We start from the raw sequence: 21,335 nt of genomic DNA on the forward strand, positions 1-21,335 counted from the left end.
TTACAGTGCCACACTGTATTTGCTTGCTGAATTCAGGCTTGATGAGCAGTCAGCTCCTCCCTTCCTGGTGCAAATACAGGGAAGTGAGGTTTACTGCTTCGATGCTTGCAGTTTGCATGTAATCACATTTACAGAGTGCCTGGTTAAGTTGCATTGCTTTTGCACCAGGGCATTATGTGTTTACACACGGCCGAATCTTAAGGAGTTTTTTCCTGTTGGTTCAACCCACACTTAGGGCGTTTCATAGAACTATTTGTTTTGCCTCTGTGCAGCTATGTTGAAGTGAGCTGCTTGGACTCAAGAGAGACAGATCAACTGCCCTTGCTCTGGCAGTAAACTTAATCATAATCTCATAAGCACTAATTTGTGCTGTTTTTAAATAAGAGTTTTGGCTTCTTCATTTTTTCAGTTTTATGCTACTTCCCCCATCTGGTGTTGTAACATTTGTTGTTATGTTCCAGTTGGAAGCACTATGGGTGGAATTACAGACTCATCTGCAGGCTGAATAGCCCTTAGGCCTTTGTGAACATTTCTGTTTTTACCGTCAGCTCTACATGCTCAGCACTCTCAGTTTGGGATTCTCAGATGAGGGAATTGCTGGCTCTGCTGTCAGTTTTACAACACCTCCATCCTCCCCGAGCTCTCTGCTTCTCTGAACTCAGCATTTCAGTAACAACTTGATGCTCATTTGACTGCACAGCTGTTATTCTGAGGCTGCTTTGCTATACACCATTCACCTTTTTCATTATAACAGGGGACTATTGTTAGTTCTTCCAAATACTGATCCCTCTTCCCCAACTTTAAATGGATTATTGGAATCCATTATTCCTATGAGAATCGATCTGTTCCTGAACATGAATGGGCAGATGTTTTCATGTATAAATTATCCACTCTTTGAATAAGTTATATAAATTATGCACTCTTCTGCTAAAGGTGCTTATGGAAATACATTAACCAAAATCATCTTACCTGTTACACCACTACAAATAATAGGACAAAAAAGAACCCTGAGCTGCATCTGGAGCAGTCCACTGACACCCTGCCTGGGCTGGTTGCAATTTCTGAACTCAATTCATGGCCACAGGGTGGTGCTGGGAGAATCTCCCAGGCATGCAGCTGAATCCTCAGCCCACTTAATAAAGTGATTTTTAAAAGTGTTTTGCTGGGATCGGAACTGGCACAGATGCCACCACCAGAAACTGCAGGAAATACTTTTGCTACCCACATTTCCCTTGTGCACTGATCAAGTACTGGCTGCAGCTCAAGATCTGGCTGATAACATCAAGTACTCTACAGCCCAGTGGGGTTATGGAAACTCCAATAATGTCCCTAGTGACTAAATGGGAATGCTAGCTGAGAACTGGACATTTGAATAAAACTCAACAATCCTGTTTTCATTGAAATGTTGTGGTTAAAAAAGAAAGAAAAAAAAAAAAAAGAACTGCAAAACCTATATTTTATGCCAAGAGAATTCCTCCTAGTAAGAATGTTTTTCAGTATTTCTCTGGAGATGTCAGCTGCTGCTTAAAAATTGCATTCCTCTTTCCGTGTGCTTATTTGTGGAGGAAAGTAGAATGTCCAGTAGCTTGCATCAATGAATATAAACCAATATAGAATGTACCATAGCACTTGCATTCTTTCTTAATAGTGGTATCTTACATTGCTTCTTCTCTAGATAACACGTTTTCCTCCTGTCTTGCTTTCTTTCCTTTCCAGAGCTCACACTTCATCTCAAAAATATTGACTTAGATAATCCAGGCATAATATCACTACAAGCTCATTATGTCATAGACTTTAATTATCCCTTCTCATCCATACATGAACACACAGAAGAAAAAGTTGAGCCAAATTGTCCATGGCCTGAAAGCCGCAGGCAGCGTGTGAATCATCGCTCTCCTGGGAGAGGAGGGTTTATAGGCCCACAGAGAGAGCACATCTCATGATTCTTGGGAAGAATCAGCAAACCTGTGGGAACTACTGGCGAAGTTTGTCCCACTGTGCTCTGTGGGAGCCCTCCTCCTGCCTTGTTCAGAGGCACTGGCCTTGTGTTCCCACCCTGCTGGTTGCTGTAGGATGTGAGTGATCCTGGCTCTTTGTAGTGGAACTGACACCCCTCCTCGCAAGTTACCTCTGCTCTAACTGTGAGTGCGGAGCCATTTCTAAGGCTACATTTCCGAATCTGATTTTCTTTACTTATTGAATCAATTTCTGAGTTCTTCAAGAATTTCTTTTACTTCCCAAAATGGAAGCACCACTGTCTGCCTTTGCTCTAAACGTCAGCGCTGTGTGCTTTGGCATGGGCTTGGCGTTGCTTTTCTTCTGGTGGGGGAAAAAAAAAGTGTGCTAATTAGCACCCAGTTAGCCTGAACAGTTTGAAGACAAAAACATAGCCAGAGGCAGTTCTGACACTCTATTTCTTTTCAGTTTCTACTTTTTATTTGAGTACATCTTCATATTACAGTATTTTTCATGTGAAACTTTACTCAGCTGTATCCATGACTAGTTTGTTCTGGCTCAGCTTTTTCCTCGTAATCATGTTAGGATTCTTTGAGGCTTGAGTGTTTTCTCTGAACCCTCCGCACAGAGCTGTGTGGGATTTTTCTCTTTAAACTGTTACTCTCCCCCACATGCATTCTGGACTGTAAATGCACACCTAATCAAGTCCAGTGTTTCCCCTGAAGCATTTTTCAGATTTGTCAACTTTCTAGTTGCTTGCTTTTCATATTACAGTAGCCTTACAAATATTTATCAAAGATCAGCACCGTCCTTATGTTTGCATTCAGAATAAGCCACTGTAGTAAAGCCATGCCATGCTGAGTACTTTGTTGACATTTTTCTGCTGAAGATCCATACAAGTGGAAATTTGTGTGCTGAATACTACCTGGAAAATGATTTTTCATTAACTACCGATCCCTGTAACATACTTTTCATCTTAAAATTCACGTTCAAACAGTCATTCTTGAGTTCCACGTTTTTCCTCAGCTATGGTCATTAGCCATGATTTTCTTCTTTTGCAATGTAGTATTTGCTTTTAACTGCCAAATTTGCTTCTCCTAAGCCCCTAATAATTATGTGCATCTTGTCTATGGCATGATGATGATAAAATAGTTGTTGTATTAAGAGGATCCTAATTGTGCATGTATGCTTCACAGTCCACATAAATCAAGATATCTTTACCTGATATCACATGCCATATCACTTGTCCTTTAAATAACATATTGGCATCTTACTGCAAACTTCAGGAAGACAAAATCTGTGAGCTTGTCACCCAGTGCTTTAAAAGCTGTTCAGCCACCCTCCCTTGAGATGTTGTGTAAAATCTATAGTGCACAAGTCGTTATAAATTTTATAGCTTTTTAGCATTTGTGGATAGACTGTTAATGAGTGAATAAATAACACAATGTTTTTTAATCCCACGCATTGCTTAGTGTGAATTATTAAGCAATGGACACACAGCCATTCTGTCTCCTTTAGCAGAGGAGCATCTGTAATGCCCCGGCTGCAACATCCCTTCCTCCAGGTGGTTGGGTAGTGTAATGCGTTGGGTAATAACATGGATCTAAGCCCCTGCATACTCAAAAAGAACAAAACTGTAGGAAAAAACAGAGTGATGTTCACCTCTTCTAAACTGCAGTATAACTGTTCACATCCAAGCTAATAGGCTACCTTGCCTTTTTGGGGTACAATCCACTTGACAAAAGACAGGTATCTACTCTGGAATTAGATAACTATCCAGACTATACAAAGGGAAAAGCTTTCTCATTTTCATTGGCATTGTATGTAGACGTTTACATGTGGTCCAAAGAATTCTGCTCTCTGTGCCCATGCTATGCACTTAATGTACAGTTTATCACTGCTGGGTTTTAACATCAGTGCTGTCATTCTTACTAGTCTTACTTACTGTGTGAGATTATTTACATATTAAAGCATTACTCAGCATGAGTAATGGTGCCAGTACTGAGGTTATGCTGCAAGTAGAGAGAAGAGAGGTTTCCATTATCGCTATGCCTTATCTCAGAAAGATCACTGGAGACTGTCACTTCTCAGAGGTTCTGCTTGCTTTTGATCATCCTCCCTTCTTCCAATAATTGAGTCCAAGCATTTTAGCTTCTGTTATTTGGTAGAAAAGAACCCATCTTTTTGAAACACTTGTGAAGTTGCAGGGACGTCTGTGTAGGTTGCATGCAAAAGATTCCTGCAGAGCTGGTGGTGGTAGGGCTGGTGAGGTAGGTTATGGGACAGTCTAACTGAAGGGTTCATGTATTGGACTCAGAAGAAAAAAGAGAGGGGAGAACCACGTATGGCTGGGATGCTTCAAGAAACAGAAAGTGGACGTGCAGTCTAATAAGGATGAACTCAGCTAAAGTCTCTCATTCATTCACATATGTGAGTTGGACACCCTATTCTGATCTGCACTTTTTTTGTGATTAGTAAAGTTATTTAATACATTCTTCTAAAACTAGAAAATAAGTAACATGGCTTCAGTTAGATGACTTTTTAAATTCATATTTAGTTTGGCTTGGCAGTTTCACTATATGGTGAAAAAACCCGAGGCTATTGTATTGCATGGTATGTGCCCTTCTGTACTCCATTTGGGACCTCTGCCATTGACATTTCTGCATGACAGTGTTAAGATGGTACCACCTGGATCTTTCCTACTGAAAAAACTGGCATTTGCCTGAGCCAAACTCATATATTCTGACAAAGAAACATAAGAAACTGATAGGATGTGAAAAAGAAGCCACCAAGGCTTATTTGCCTTGTCCTGTGGCCACGAGTTGTCCAGGGTTAAATTTGGTTCTAGTACCAGCAGGACGATAGAAAATCTGTTAAAGGCAAGGCAGATAATTTAAATTGAATCTACATACAATCTTCAAACATTCATATACACTTGAATTCTAGGTATTTGTCCCCAAAATATGGAATGTTTATGTAGATCGGAATGTGTCTGCATTGCTATATAAATCATTACATTAGAGTTGCTTGTGAACATATGAATAATCATCAAATCTGCTTATGTTGTCTTTGTACAAGCACAGGTCACTAAATAATTGGCTTATATTGATTACATTTATTTCAATAGACTTCTTCAGTTCTAATCCCCTCAATAATAATTGATTACTACACTACTTAGCCTTCCAGCCTACCCTAGGTACTCAAATTACACTTTATCAGCATTATAGCTCATTTCTGTGTCTTAATGCACTGTTGCTGGCTCCTTGACTACTAAACTTTTTTAGTATAAATATATTAGCTATACCTAAAACATCATATTTTTGCATGCCAAAACTGTTGTGCAGTCAGCATGGACCAATCAGGTAGATGGGTCTTTTCTCAAGTATCATCTAATTTGAAGGAGTCCTAGTTTGCCCATTGTCCACATTCAAAACACTGCATGCCATGATGTTGAAAACAGTATTAAAAAAAAAAAAAACGAAAGAATTTTGTTGCCTTTTTGCTAGCACTTCTGTTCTTCACATTTCTGCTCTTAATTCATTCATTGTGCAGTGAAAAGGAATCCTTGCAATTCCTTATCTAGCCTAGGGCATAAAACTACCCAGATTTAGTTTGTATTTGTACTTATGTCATTTGAGGGAGAAAGAATCTTAACCCTCTGTGACAGAGTTCACCACAAAATCTTGAGAAGCTATTCCAGCATTTTCAGTAGCCTCACTACTAAAGTAAATGTGTATTTCTAAGCTAAAATTTGTTTAGTTTCTTCTCACAGCCATTATACGTTATTAGACCTTTGTCCACTGTCTGGAAGAGTCCACTAACATAATTATGTTCTCTTTAGACATACCATAGATTGTAATCACATTACTCCAGAACTTCAGTGTCTCCAACTGTTGTGTTCCTAGGCACATTTCTGACTGTAGCAGAATACAATTATTGTTCTCAGACCCTTCAGCCGTGAATTTCATTGGAGAGTAAAGCTTGGTTTGTTCACAGTGATAAGTTTCACGTTCATTTGTCATTCTTCTTCTGTAGCTCCATCTTTTTCCTAGGAGGGACATGAGAAGCCCTCTCCATAGCTTACATTCAGGTTCTCTTAGTTTACACAACACTTGACTTACGGCTGGCAGGTGTTTTCTGTAGCTCCATATAAATCCCTAGAGGGATGGCTTGACTCACCCTTCATCACAGGTCATCTGCCTAAAGCCAAAGGAGATATCTGTTCAATTTTTGGTGACAGTACCATACCAACATACCTGTTGAAAAAGAGGAGCTTGAGATTTCAAATAGTATTTTATGGTACACATAAACAAAAATACAACAGAGCTCAGTGAAGGTATTGCTAATTAGCACCAGGATTGTTTCCAGGATGCTTAATGAACTGCAGAACAAAGTTAGGTGGAAATCCTCCTTTCCCTTGCATGCTAAGGAGATAGATAGTGCAACAAATATTTTGTACCTTTTCCATCACAAACACTTTGCAGTTGTATCGGAGTTTTCCTATGGTAGAAACTAAGACTGTTTAATTACAAGCTGCTTGTTGCTAAAGATTTTTCTTTTTTTTCTTGAGTCATGAATTTGTGAGATCAAATTCTATAGAAGGCACACTGAACTACCTCTCTTACCTCTACCTCTTCTCTTGATTATCTAGATCCCTATGTGAAAATCCATCTGATGCAAAATGGTAAGAGGCTGAAGAAGAAAAAGACAACAATTAAAAAGAATACTCTGAATCCCTACTACAATGAGTCTTTCAGCTTTGAAGTACCATTTGAGCAAATTCAGGTAATGTCAAACTGTGTTTTGTCTTCCCTCTGCATTCCATTTCTCAGCCCTTATAAATATTTAACAGGAATCATGCTAATTATCACATGTGCATGCCTTCATTAGCACCTAGGTGCCAGCCCTGTGCTGCAGGAGATGAGTGTGAGTGCTTCAAGAGGGAAACGATAAAATGCACAGTACTTATGAAGCTTTGATTCATCAGTGTGAAATGAGTAACTGACATTTTATGTTAACAGGAATGGATTCTGGAAAAAAAAAGAAAAAAAAAAAAAGAAAAAAACCTACAGGGAGATAGCAAAGGAATGTTCCTGCAAAAAAAAAAAAAAAAGTATAGGGGTAGAAAAAACTTGTATGCTGTAATTCCCCCCAGGTTATTAAAAATAATAAATCAGTATCACTGATCACAGTTGTGTTCTCTATGCATTTTTAGGAAATGTTTGTTGAAAGAACTGCAGCTTCCCTGTCAAGTAAAATACATTATTTATTTATTTGTGTTTTAATAGTTACCTATTTTACCATGAAAACTTTTTCAGTGCTTCCCACTTCTCTTTTAAAAAGACATTTGAGAATCGCAGGGGTATCATTTTTCTTGGCAGCTCAGTGCAGCTCCAGCAGTTCCTCCTGTGCTGTTCCTGAGGAGCTCAATTCCTAAAACTAGGAGGCTCAGAATCCAGCTCATTGACCTGAAAGTTGCCTTCCCTAGTTGTGGAAAATACCACGTAACCACATCAGCATTACTCAAGGACTTGAGTACCTACCTTTGGGCTGCTTGGAGGCTAATCATCTCTAATTTATGTGAATGAGATTTGACTTCTCAAGTTAACTAACATTTTTCTCACAAGAGAGATGATCTTCTTAACCATCTCAGGAAGATCACTTGTTAGATCATTCATTGTCAGGACAAGATGCATGGGTTTAAATATGAGAGTAGAGAACTGCATGCTGGCTTCCTAGCCTCCCAGGAGGCTCTGTGACTATGCAGACAAATTAAGCAAGACAAATTCTTTTCTGGATGGAACTCAGTGTGGAAAGTGTACTTTCAGGGGTCTCCCAGTTTTAAAGACAATAACTAAAGTCTGAGAATGCGTGCTTTTGTGGATTGTAAGAAAGGTCTTAAACCACAGATTAGGTGCCTTGTTGCTATGGGGGTTGAAATGACATTGGTTAAATATACAGCCAACAGACACTGTTAGGGAAAACTGCAAGGCAACAGAGACTGGAAGGCAGCATCCTCTTGATTAGGAGAGAGCCTGGTAAGGGTTTTGGGAATCTGCATCTTCGATTCTGACAGCAGCTGAGCTGGAGAGAAGTCCAGAATCTAAGGCCTACCTTTCACAAATTCTGTGTGCTTGCCTTTTATTGGCTTGGTTGTGACAAAGATGAAAAAGCTAAACAAGATGAGGCACTAGGAATAGTGACTAGAAAGAATGAATGACCCTCCTAGGAGCTTTTTGATACCCCCCACAGCAAAAATACAGATGTCGATGGGCAGGAGTCAAAAAGCAGGAAATCCAATGGGGGATGATTCCAGTCGATTTTAATGAAAGCTGGTCATTGTCCTTGGGAAACATCTCAGAACAAGTGTCAAAGAACCAGAAGCTAAAAAAAGATCTATCATAGAAAGCCTCTCTGAAATATCTTGATTTCTGAGTAGGGGCAGGAGTGGGGAATCTGAATGGATACCTCCAAGTTATAGAATAAGAGCTTTGGCGTGTTAACACTTATTCTGTGGGTGCTTGGCCATTTTGCCCTCTACTCCTAAATCAGCTTAGTGGGGTGGACACAGACCTTTTAAAAAGTGTTGTAGTTTAGCTATCTAAAATTTTACTGCTTTTTTGGTAAGTTTATTAGAGTGACTTATAGCTATTTACCTCAGGATATAGCCTCAATTTAATGATCTATAGTTATGGGCTGTGGACATATGCCAGTGTATTTTGGAACTAGTTATGAAAGACTATGTTTAGAAGAGACTTCATTATGGTCACTGTAGTAATTTCATCGTCAGAAAAATAAGCATCTAAAATATTGTTTAGACTTATATGATGGTAAGAGTGGATTTAGGCTCTTGAGTGAAATGGGCACGCAAGGAAAAGTGGTATGTTGAAAGGCAATGGGAGAAGGCCACTGGGAAGTCAAATCCTGTTCCTACAGTCAAATCAAGTACCTGTTTCACCACTTTCAAAGCAGACCACATCCATAGGTAGCAGTCTCTACGCCCATTCATTCCAAGGAAACTGCTAATCCAAGAAAGCAGAGATGGTGCTTTCTGCTGCACCTGTTGTATTTTGTAGTGCAGCTGTTGCTTTAATATGTGGTAATATGCAGTACAAAAGTACTGAGATGCTTACATTTCTCTGTGGGTTTAAGTCAGAGACCATGCAGTGAAAATCATTTCATCATGAACCATCTGAGCTACTTTTTCTTCCATCTTAATAGATCAAAAAAGTGTCTTTTGTTTTCAGTGCTCACTGTTCCATTATGATTAACAAAGGAAAAATCCAATAATAACTAGCCCTGAGCTTCTAGGTGCAGCAGACAACATTTTTTGGTACCATAAAATAGAACTCATGTCTGTGTTTTGTATCCGTGATTGTATCATGCATCTAAAACATAAATGTTCATTTGGGGAGGTACCATCAACATTAAAGTGACTGTATTGCAAGCAGCAAAACTGAAACATCATTTTGGCCTCTAGAAATACTTGCTTCAGGATATTGCTATATATCATGAGTGCTCTTGGGAAACAGAATCTTGAGTTTGATGTACACTTTTGTCATCGGCAACTATATCAATACTTTAGTGCTTGCTGGAATTATTTCTTTCTCTGGTTCAGTGAATTGCGGAGTCTTGTAAATGAATGGACCCTAAAAAACAGAGCTCGTGAGTCTGGTCTTGCAGAGATGCTTAAGGGTTACCTTTAAAAGATAAACCCTATTGCAAGCAATGAAATTAATTGTGCTAGTAGAAAAATCATATATACACATATTTAAAACCTTAAATTTAAAAAAACTGATACTTGAGAATTTATATATATTATTTATTTATTTATTTATTAAGAAATCTGTTTCAGTGCATTTCTTCCTCCAGTTCAGGAAGCTCACATTCACATAGGGAACTATATATATTTATAAGGGGATGGAAAGAAGTCAGAAAAAGAACTGTATGCTCGACTTTACCAGGAAAATCTCTAAGGAGAAACATTTACAGTTAAGTAAAATCAGCCCAAGGCTGTTTAATGTCTCAGATACTATTAAGAATAACACTCCACTGAAGGCAAAGCTCTTTGTACTATTTCAGTAAATCTTAACAACCTGATGGAGAGGAACATGTGCATGTATACACAAATACCTGCCTTGAACTGTGCCTCTCAATGTGCCCCGGCCCAAGTGAACAGAAACTGGTGTGTGAGGTCTGAGAGATGGGCTTTTACAATTCTGTGTGCCAGAGCTTACCAATCCTACAGTCAAGTGGCTCTGCAGCTCTGGCGCGGTTGCAGGCCAGACCTCGCTGTGCCTGATAGTGCTGCTGTGCCAGAGCCCCGAGACACCAGTTTCTTCTTCTTTCCGGCTCCCTTGGGTGTGCAGTCTCTTTTCCTGACTGCTTTATAGTTGTACAGATCTATCACATACACATAGATAGGGGTGTGCACATGCGCACACGCAGGTACGTACGTCTATCTGTAGATAGCAGCTCTAAGGGCTGTCCTCTGAATTATTTCTGCAAACAGACAATTTGCATGCAAGATAGATAGAAGGAGTTGTTCAGAAGTAGGAAGAATTGAGTGCAACATTGGAAATGATAAGTTGGTGTGGAATTCATTTCTGAATTCAACCTTCTAAGTTTAACATTTACTTATACGATAGTGATATATTTAACTGAACTACTTTTTAATTAACTTTGCTTAAGATCTCACCCTTAGCCCTACAGACTTCAGGTAGCCTGATTCTCCAGGAACAACAAAAAGAATGTGTACGTTGTTAAGCCATTAAAGGAAAAAATCAACTTTTATTCTCCCATGAAGCTCTTTGACACCAGGGGGTGAATTGCATGTTAACCTTGAGGTTCTGAGTAGAAATACATCTGGAAGGCTCACAAGAAACATAGACAAGTGTTTGAATTTACTTATGGTTGGAGGAGCCTCCTCTGGCAGTCATGCATCTGCTCAATTGGTGTGTACGGAGTCTCAGTTGTAACTGTCTGTGCTCAAATTCCTCTCTGCCCTTCTCCCCTCACTGGTCTTTTTCTGTCTCATTGTAGAAAGTGCAAATTGTTGTAACTGTTTTGGACTATGACAAGATTGGCAAGAATGATGCCATCGGGAAAGTCTTTGTGGGCTACAACAGCACTGGAGCAGAGCTGAGGCATTGGTCAGACATGTTGGCCAACCCCAGGCGGCCCATCGCACAGTGGCACACCCTACAGCCCGAGGAGGAGGTAGATGCCATGCTGGCAGTCAAGAAGTAAATTAAATTAAATTAAAGTACGAAGAAGAAGAAGCCTTTCTGCATTTGCCCACATAGTGCTCTTTAGCCAGTATCTGTAAATACCTCAGTAATATGGGTCCTTTCATTTCCAGCCATGTGTTCCTGTCACTGATCAGTTGTACTTTTAAATTAATTCCTGTTTTAATTTGCACAACTTTAAATGTAGAGAGCCCTCTAATGGCGCTTCATTTCACCACTGCCCCCCAGATCTACTCTTCTTTTAAGCAATATGATGTGTAGATAGAGCATGACAGAAATTATTTATTGTATCACACAGTTGTATATATACACCAGTATGCTGAGAATTTATTTCTAGTTTGTGTATTTGTATGTTGTAAGCGTTTCCTAATCTGTGTATATCTAGATGTTTTTAATAAGATGTTCTATTTTAAATTATGTAAATTGACTGAGATATAGGAGAGCTGATAATATATTATAGGGTAACTATTGTATCGTCTGCATTCCAGAAAAAAATTCCAACTTGTAAGGCACTAGTAGTGTTACACTGACATCTTAAAGGACAACTTAAATCTGAGCTTTCAACTGGACCATCCTATTAACAAGCTACGCATACACAGTGAATCTTGGAGGGGCACATCCAATTTGGTAGACTTCTTTGACAGGCAACTTAGCATGATCTGAGCAGCTCCATGGCTGACCTCAAGGAGATGTAGCCAGAAGCCAGGAGATCAGTTTTTTGTATATATTCCAAAGCGCAAACATTACAGACCGAAAAGGCTTTCGATTGAAAGTTGAGGAAGCAGTTCCGTAGGAGGCGACAATTTCATCTCACGTGAAAGTAAGAACATTGCAGAGGTTATGCGGGGAGGGGGGGGACGGGAGGGGGGAGGCGCAGCGGTCGCGAAACGCTGCCATGAAATCAAGAGTAGCTCTCCGTTATCACCTTTATACAAAATTTGCATACTGTGAATTCCATCCACGATTTCACATTATAATGAGTTTGCACATTAGACTTTGTAACAAAATATTTTATTATACTATCTCAGATTAGAAGGAATGCAGAATATTTTTTAGACACAGCCGTGTGAGTTTATTATACAAAATAGTTTCATGGTAAACGGACAGTATTGTAATCCCATCAGAAGATGACAAAATTTAGCCATAGTTCTAAATGCACTTCAAAGTAAGCCAAAAGAGAACAGCTAGTGACCTTTTATATACTATTTATACTTAAGTTTTAATTTGTCCTTTAAAAAAAAAAGTGAAAACAAAGAACAAGTTCTAGAAAACTGAAGCAACCTCTTCTGTATACTAGATGCTCGTTTCAGGAGGAGTTTTTAAATGTTTTCAATGTTATTATGTAGTAAATGGCACTATTATGAAGCTATTAGTCATTCCATAAGAGTCTTGAAAGACTGCTCTGTGTATCACTGTGACTGCCGTGTGTGCTTAGAAATGTAGTTTTCTCAGTGGATAGCAATCAATTTATTCCGTAGTGATATTGTAATAATACTGCCATTCCCTTCTACTGCACTGCCGAAGGAATGCATAGCACAAGCAGTTCTAGTTATTACGGACCAATTTAGAACTGGAGAGCTATGCAGGAGACAAGGAGGCTATATTGAATGGGTTGACCACGCAGCATTTTGTCAAGCCCTGTGCAATATTCCCCATTTCCAACCTCCCTCACCCTAGCGCCCCGCTGCTTTACTGTAGATAGCCATCTTACAGCTAGCCAGCATGTCATCTCGGCTTGTGCCATCTCATCAAGTCATTTAGGGCATCACTTCTATCCCATGTACTGTCCTTTGAAGCCCTTTGAAGCCCCTCGCTTGTCTTTCCAAGCTGTGAATATATTTATAATGCTTTGAAAAGTGGATTACTTTCAGCCATGCAAACTACCCCAGAAATGTGGCAATGCTATACCTTTTGGAGGGAGATGTGAGACGCTAATGCTTTTCTCAATTGTACCTAAAAGAAATTATTGTGAAAAATGAAAAAACAATGAATGTGGTTAGAGAACCATGGGCTGAAAATGAAATTCTACACCCTCCCTCAAGGCTCTGCTGCTGAGAGAGCTGTGACAGTGTGAGGTCAGTGTGGTGGTGGCCACATGCCACCATTTGCAGTGCACGGAGGGAAAAAGGAGCAGCAAAGTGAGAGGAGACTAAAAATATGGATCTCTCCTCACCTCCAAAAGCAAGTAGCAAGACCCATTTTCTTTCTTTTTTACATGAAACATGGAAAATACACAAGTGAGACATCTTCTGATAGAAACAGGCACATACATGCAAAGCATCAAGCTGGAATACTTTAAAATCTTAACCTTGAGGACCAAACCCCACCAAAGAAAAGACCGAGACAGTCAGCTTTCCAGCATAAGAGCAGATATTCAGCTTCATGGTCTCTAGCTTTCAGTTGTTCATTCGGGATAGCTGCAGGTTCAAACTGCCAGAACTGATTCATTGTGTTAAGGTATTCTTAATGCTTTTTCTTCCTACACTGCCAGACTGAATGTCACCGTAGAATTGGTTTGTATGGTACTACGATTCTCAGAGACCGAACCTGCTATTTGACCAAGATGACATTTTCATCCTCAAAGAAGCCACATGTACCTTTCTGACAAAGCTGTGTGAAGTATTAGAATCTGATGCTGTAGAAAGATCCTAGTTGCCTTTGTGTATATTTACTGCCTGCTTGAGTGTTTCTCTGTGTGGGTTTTCTCTGTATCTTGTAGAAATGTTTGGGGTGTTTTATCCTGCCATATCGCTCGTGGCCCGCGAGCTGACAACTTTAGCCGTATTTTACCTTCATTTTTGATGAGGTGGTTTATATTTTGTTCCACTTTGTGTAGTGACTTCCCACAGTAGAGTTTTCCAATTGTCGTTAAAATAACATACATATTACACAGATATTCAATAAAAATGTTTTATTTCCTGTTGATGTTTCAGTGTTTCTCTTTTGATCTAAAATTAATTATTTAAAAAAAAAAAAAGGCATTTCACTCACAGACCTTAACACAACCATAAACACAGCAGTACTGCAAATGCTATGACACCAGGCCTTGATGGGGTCTGTTCTAAGGCAGTCACAGCCAGAGCTTCTCCAGTAGGCGAACTTTGCCTGCCCTGCAGATGAAGCATTCCTCTGCTTTCCCAAGGAAGCTGATTATTTGCCTCCTGAGACATGATTCTCTAACAAAATACAGAGTACTTTCAACATCATGACAAAAACACCAAGCAGTTGCCTGTACAATTGGTACTCCTCCAGCCAATTGCGATTGTTTGCAGAGAGATGGTACCTTTTAACTTATCCAAGGGCTACTTCTAAGCTGGCCATAAAAATCAAGCCTCTTGTAGACTAGAAGTCATCAGAGAAGGGACTAAAACTTTAAGTGGAAAAAACGTTCTGTGAGAAATTGAATCCACTAACAAGTGAACAGCATTGTACTTCAAAACGATTGAATTTCCTACCGAGAGAAACCATTCAAAACAAACAACAGCAGCAACACAAAAACCTGTAGCCACATTTGTTTTAAACATGTAACATTTTCCACAGCTTTCCAACTCTTTCTGCTACTGCTTTTTCTCCCATTCTCCAAAGAAATTTACCCATCCCTTTCAGGAACCACAATAATTACTGATATGCACCACTTTAACCGCAGTCGTTTCTGCACCAGGAGCTCATTGGAACAATTTTCAGATCACCCATTTCCCTATTCCCACTGCTCAGAAACTGCTCATTTCTCCTAGCTGTTTTTTTATACCTTGAGTCAAGGAGCACCAAAGGGCCTTGTGCCACTTCTGTTGTCAGCATGTTCTTTTTTAACCATCTTGATGAGGGAATTCAATGCACCTTCACAACACCAAGTTGGGAGGAGTGTTGATCTGCCTGAGGGGAGAAAGGCACCAGAGGGACCTGGATAGACTGGATCAATGGGCCAAGGCAAACTATGAGTTTCAATAGGGTCAAGTGTTGGGTCCTGCATTTTGGTCACAACAACCCCAGGCAACCCTACAGGTCTGGGGAGGCGTGACTGGAAAGCTGCCTGATGGAAAGGGACCTTGGTGTACTGATGGACAATCTGCTGAATATGAGCCAGCAGTGTGCCCAGGTAGCCAAGAAGGCCAATGGCTTGTATCAGGAATGGTGTGGTGAGCAGGACTAGAGAAGTCATCCTGCCCCTGTACTCGGCACTGGTGAGGCCTCACCTCAAGTACTGTGTTCAGTTTTGGGCATCTCAGTACAGAAAGGACATTGAGGTGCTGGAGCAGGTCCAAAGAAGGGCAATAAGGCTTGTGAGGGGCTTAGAGAATATGCCCTATGAAGAGTGACTGAAGAAGCTGTTTAGGGGAAAAGGAGGCTGAGGGGAGACATTATTGCTCTCTTCCAATATCTGAAAGGTGCTCACAGTGAGAGCGGGGTTGGTCTCTTCTCACTGGTGACAGGATGAGGGGAAATGGCCTCAAGTTGTGTGAGGGTAAGTTTAGGTTGGATATTAGGAAACAGGTCTTTACAGAAAGGCTTGTTAAAGGCTGGAATAGGCTCCCCAGGGAGGTGGTTGAGTCACCATCCTTGAATGTGTTTGAAAATCATTTGGATGTGGTGCTCAGGGACATGATTTAGTGGAGGGTTGTTAGGGTAGTTTGGTTAGGTTGTGGTTGGACTTGATGATCTTGAAGGGCTTTTCCAACCTGAGCAATTCTATGATTCTATGCTGCTCCTTTCCTTGCCATCTGAGCTGTTGTATTGCTCAGACCAAGCATGTACTTCCCTAAGAGCATCAGTTTGCTTACGAACAGACGTAGATCTATTAAAATCAATCAATAAAAGTACTTTGATCCTGACTCTCTATGTATCAGCTGTTTTGGTTGTTCTCGAGAATAACAAAATAACAACTTTGTCAATCAAGACCAGTTCTTCCAACAGGGCTGATCAGTTAAAGACAGTTATTACAACTAATGTAAGGAAAAATGCTTTGCATAATAGCTGTTTTACTAAGTGGGAAAAGCAGCAAAAATTACCAATTATATTCAGTTCATTTAACCCCTAATCAACTGTCAAGAAAAACATTCTTTCCAACTAACGGACTGTTACGAAAGCAAAGGATCCACATCTCTTGATCACTTTTCACATCATGAGCCAATGAAAGTTAATTGCCTGTTAGTTATGCAAAGCAAGAATTAGAACATTGTATTTTCTGATAACCCTAACAGTCAATTTCTTTATTTATTTATGCACTACTATTTTCACTCCAGGCTTCCAGTTTAGTTTCTTGTACACATGCTGTCCTGCTTTTCAGAATGCACATCCACCACAGTCATGCCCAGCCTCTATTTTCACTATCGGTTCAGATGCTTGTTCACCTGGATTTTAAAGAAAGCATGGGAAAAGGATTTTCTGTATGTAGCACAAGAACTGATACTCAGCCTTAGTTACATTTACCTTGCACACAGTAAATCTTCCTATGATCAACAGAGAGAACACTTTTAAGGTTGTGCCAAAAAGTAGTGTGCGACAGAGACGGTATGGGTCAGAAAATAATTTATGGTGCTGTGTGACTGATACCTGCAGCAGTATTTTCAAATACATAAGCCACACTAAGAGGTTTATTCAAGACTTTAAAAAAAAAAAAAAAAAGTTTTCTGAACAAGATAATGATCTGTACGTGGATAATATTGCTTTTGAAAAGGGCATATATGTTGGGGAGGCAAAAGACAGTTCTTCCAACCTTTTGGGCTGAGGAACGAAGGGGCAGGTAGGTGGTTTAGTATTTTTCCTCTAGACATGTGCTATGCAATAACATACCATGATTCTAAACAAACATTTAGACCAAAAAAAAAAAAAAAAGAAGTTAATAAATTTCATCTTCTGACAGAATCAGGCTCACCATCTTGACAGCTGACATTTAATTTCCGTCAGATGTTTCAGATCTTGTATACTCTTATTATTTACAACAAGGAGAGCACTCCAAACGCAATGCACTGATGCTACACACCAAACAGAACCAACATCAGTTTTTCTCAAAAATAGATGAACAGTGCACAAAATGTTCTCTGCAGCAAAATATTCCCTGATCTGATAATCAAGATTGTCCCACAACCCTTCGCCAACCTCATAAATTTTGCTTGTGTTCTCCCAAAGTCCAGGGACAGTTCTGGTTTTGTACTTAATTGTACTGATACTGTTGTGCTTCAGATTTCAAGGCTCTTTCTAAGAAGCAGCAGCACCCACTAAAATGTTGTTCCAAAACAGTGACAAGAATCTGCCATTGAAGAATTCCAGGTTGGCCTGAGGCTGTATTTGTCTGCTCTCTTGGACCATTTGTCACAAGGAGGAGGAAGATCTCTGGCTGCAAATCCTGATGGAAAGCCTGTCAGGTTGTAGCATGAAATGTGATGTAGAAGTCAGTTAACTCACAGTTAGAAGCATTATCATCCTAGTGAGTTCTGATGCTCTATAACTTGCATCCCAAGTCTCCCAGATTAAATGCTGGAAAGATTCAGGTTACAGTTGTTTATTTGCTCCATGCTTCAGAAAAGAGTCTATTTCCCAATACGAAGAATGACATCTCCCACTCCAGCCCAGTGATAAGGAGCAATGCTTACTGTTCACAGTTTGGATTTAACACAGACAAATAGCTGCCCGAAAGGTTTGACCACCATGACAATAATTAAATCTGCAGTAATTATTAATGCAGTAAGAAGAGCAAGCAAGAAAAGCAAGGTAGCTTCTCCAGTTGACATTTTAAGTACAGATAACACAGGGGAATACATGGGAAAAATGCAGGAAGAAAAATAAATCATTTGCAGATCAGGAGCCTGTATCTTTGTCTCCCTCCACGCTCTATTCCCATGTTCCTGATATGTCAAAAGAGCAACAAGATCTCTTCAGCTAAAATTCTGATCCCGTGTTTGCTCCCATTTGTGTTGTATTTACTGCGTTTCTTCTTCTAGCTGAGCACAAAATCTTTGATTGTTGACAGTTTTGTTGCTTTCCTTCTCATGTTCTACCACTGCTTAGCCAACTTTCCCTTCCTTTCTAAAGTTTATTGAACCACTCACCCTGTGACAACAGGTATCTAAAAATCTCTTAGGAACATGGATTAAGGAAAAAACACTGAGCCACAAGAGCCTTCACAGCCAGTTAGGATGTGCTTCAGAGTATACGAGTATGAAGACGAGTATGTAATCCTTCCCACAGAATAAAACCTTTCTGTACGTGTACAGTGTAAAGCATGCTTTCTTCATGATCTTATTATCGCTAGCAATGATGAGTCACATCAGCACTTCAAAGAAGAGCAGTAGCACTTTTGATGGAGAAGAAATGTGATGGACTGGGTGATACCGAGGGCTTTTTTTTTTCCCTGCACCAGAAGTTCTAAATCATTTCCCACCAAGACTTTCATCATCTCAAGTGCCTTCATCAGATCTCCTGTAACCCTCTCCCTAAGAGAGAGCAAACGCTCTGCCTAGCACCATAATACAAGCACATTTCATTATAACTAAGGTAGATGAACAATGAGTATGAACTGCACATTAGCCTCAGCTCATCTCCTTCCAGACTTGCTTGAAGTTGGCAGCACATATACTTCTCCTCTGAACACATTCTAAGAGGACCATCTCTGCTTTTGAGCTGACTCTGGCAGCTTTGATTTGCATCCTTCCTATAAGGCGTTTCAAGGGGAGCAAACTTTAAGTCACATCACCATCCATGTCCACTTCCAGTTTTCAAATAAAGCAAAACATACATGATACAGACATTAGCAAACACAAAACAGGATGTCAAAATAGTAGTACACTGGAATCCAGACTTTAAAACATTTTGATAGAATTAGCAAGCCAAAAGGGAACTCTTTCATTTTCCTGGTAGCCAGGCTATCTGTTTTATAGCATCTTCTCTTTCTTCAGTATGCATGTGCATTCGTTATCGCCTGGTTGACAGCTCCATAAATCCTCCCATGCTCTTGATACGTCTGAGGATAGATGAGGAGCTCCTTCATGACAGACTTTTTCATGTCCCCACAGAGTCACACAGCATGTTCCCTGACTAGCAGCTGTTAAAATACAAATATGCACTGGCTTGTTTTATTCCTCAGCACCCCTAAAACAGTAGGCCTCCTCCACAAGTAAGCAGCAACAGACCATTCCCTGCTGAGTGTATTCATGGCATATACACATGCCATGTACATGGCATCTTCCAACTTCATTTACACTCACATTGCTGCCATGTTTGACTTCTTTTCTTATAATGCGCCCCACACAGAATTCTGGTCCAAATTTTGGGCAGCTGGGCTTTACAATGCTACAAATGCTAGATATGTAAATTTTGTAGCCAAGGCCTTCAAGATCCCTGGCTTGCAACTTCGGAGGTCTGAAATCACCATTGACACAATCTGCTAAACAATCACGTTACTGTCAGTCAAATCATCTTAACAAAAAGTCCTCTGGATTGCTGTATTTCTCCTTACCAAGTTAAAAGAGGAAAAAGAAAAGTGAATAGTAATATCATGTTCAGATCATCTCATTAATGATGTATTTCTATATTGTAGAACAGCCACTTAGCATGACACGGTTTTACAGAGCTGAATCGGTTTTTAAAATCCTGCAAGAATTGTATCCTTTTCATCTGAGCTACTTAGCAGAATGTATGAAAACATTTGATCCTGTTAATTATCTAAAACAGCTATCCATGAAGTGCATTTGGTCTTATTAGCAGCAACATGGCCCCTTCTTCGCTACGCAATATGATTCAGCACATGCCTCATAACACAGCCACAGGGCACTCATCAAGGAAAAAAAAAAACAACTCAAACAAACAAACAAAAAAAGCACTTTGGAAATTACTGATCTGGATAATACCATGAAATAAGCCATTCCTAACACATGGCTCCTGGAGACTGTCTGAAGAAGACAGTCCAATATTAGCCCTAGAAGAAAGTGAGGAGTTAGCACACAGCAGCAAGCTGCTTGTTTATTTCGTGGATGCAGCCAGGCAGGCAGTTTCCCTATGTTTAATAAGCAGAGGGCACACAGCAAAGACCTAAGGTCAGGTCTCCCCTCCACTAGAACTGAATGAATCCAGAGAGACAAAGCTGAGGAGCTGCTAAGTTTTTCAGGTTGGGTAGAACTGGAGTTTGCACCAACTCTCTTGGATTTCCCTTTCACACGCATACAGAGGAGCTGGGGCAGAGGTTTACTGCTAATTGTAACAGCGAGGAGCCAGGATATCTGTACCTCAGGGATGTCCAGCATCAGTCCCATTAGGCCAATAACCCATCAGCCACTGTCTCTCACCCGATGGCTGTGCCAAAGTGTTAGCTTAACCTCCACAAGCTTCTCACCTTCAGATCAGTGAGGGTCTGTTCAGACACAGACATGGTTGATCCATCTTCTGAACCTCACTGATCCTGCAGATAGAAACTGGGTGAATTGCTGCCTTTGCATGTTCCCAAATGACACCACTGGCAGTACTGCTACCCTGCAGCTGCATGTACACAGTTTTCTTTTCTACTCAACAACCCAGGGCTGCATTTCCCAAACCTTCTCTGATTCTAACCACAGCTGCAGCTGTTCTTTTTTTCATCAGGCTCGCTATCCTAGTTAATTGGACTTCTTATGTGTTTAGGAGCTAATTAAGTAATGGCTGGCCTGATGGGCAGAATGCTACACTGGGATGATCAGGTTTTACTCCTGACTCAGACAAATAGTTTTGTTCTTGTGTTTTTTTTAATAGGGAATCTCATATAATTTACTTCATGTTTCTGTTACCTCTGTTTCCACATACGTAATGAGCAAACAAAAATAAGTTGAAGAAAAAAGTGTTGCAGATAGCATGTAACATAGTAATATAAAAACAACGCCACTAATACCTAATTAGGATTTATATGATTCCTTGTTTTTTCAAGGCCCTGTATAAATCCTGACCATCATATCTCAAGGATTTTGTCAGTCAGGAGTTAGCAAGCCTAACTGTTGGCAGAAAGCAAAAGCCACTAATTTGACTTCAGATGAGTTATATTCCACACAGGGCTGCAGCAGTGCTTAGAGCTTTGGTCCCAGCTCAGCTCCAGCCTCAGGGCTAACTGCATGCTCTTACCCAGCAGTAAGGTATTTCAGAGATTTCACAGAACTCCTTGTGCAGAACTGT

General features: G+C 40.1%; 1 protein-coding gene across 2 annotated transcripts in view; it reads left to right on the top strand.

Moving 5' to 3' along the window:
- The window catches only part of SYT1 (synaptotagmin 1), a 337,749-nt gene extending 323,620 nt beyond the window's left edge, over nucleotides 1–14,129 (top strand). For both annotated transcript variants that reach the window (XM_048934819.1, XM_048934815.1), the window contains exons 10-11: nucleotides 6,608–6,741; nucleotides 10,999–14,129. In XM_048934819.1, coding sequence (XP_048790776.1) covers nucleotides 6,608–6,741; nucleotides 10,999–11,205 — 341 coding nt within the window. In that variant the 3' untranslated portion in view covers nucleotides 11,206–14,129. The remainder of the gene's footprint in view (nucleotides 1–6,607; nucleotides 6,742–10,998) is intronic.
- The last annotated feature ends 7,206 nt before the right edge of the window (nucleotides 14,130–21,335 follow it).

Source organism: Lagopus muta, chromosome 1 (assembly GCF_023343835.1).
Source record: "Lagopus muta isolate bLagMut1 chromosome 1, bLagMut1 primary, whole genome shotgun sequence".
NCBI classification, from domain to species: Eukaryota; Metazoa; Chordata; class Aves; order Galliformes; family Phasianidae; genus Lagopus; species Lagopus muta.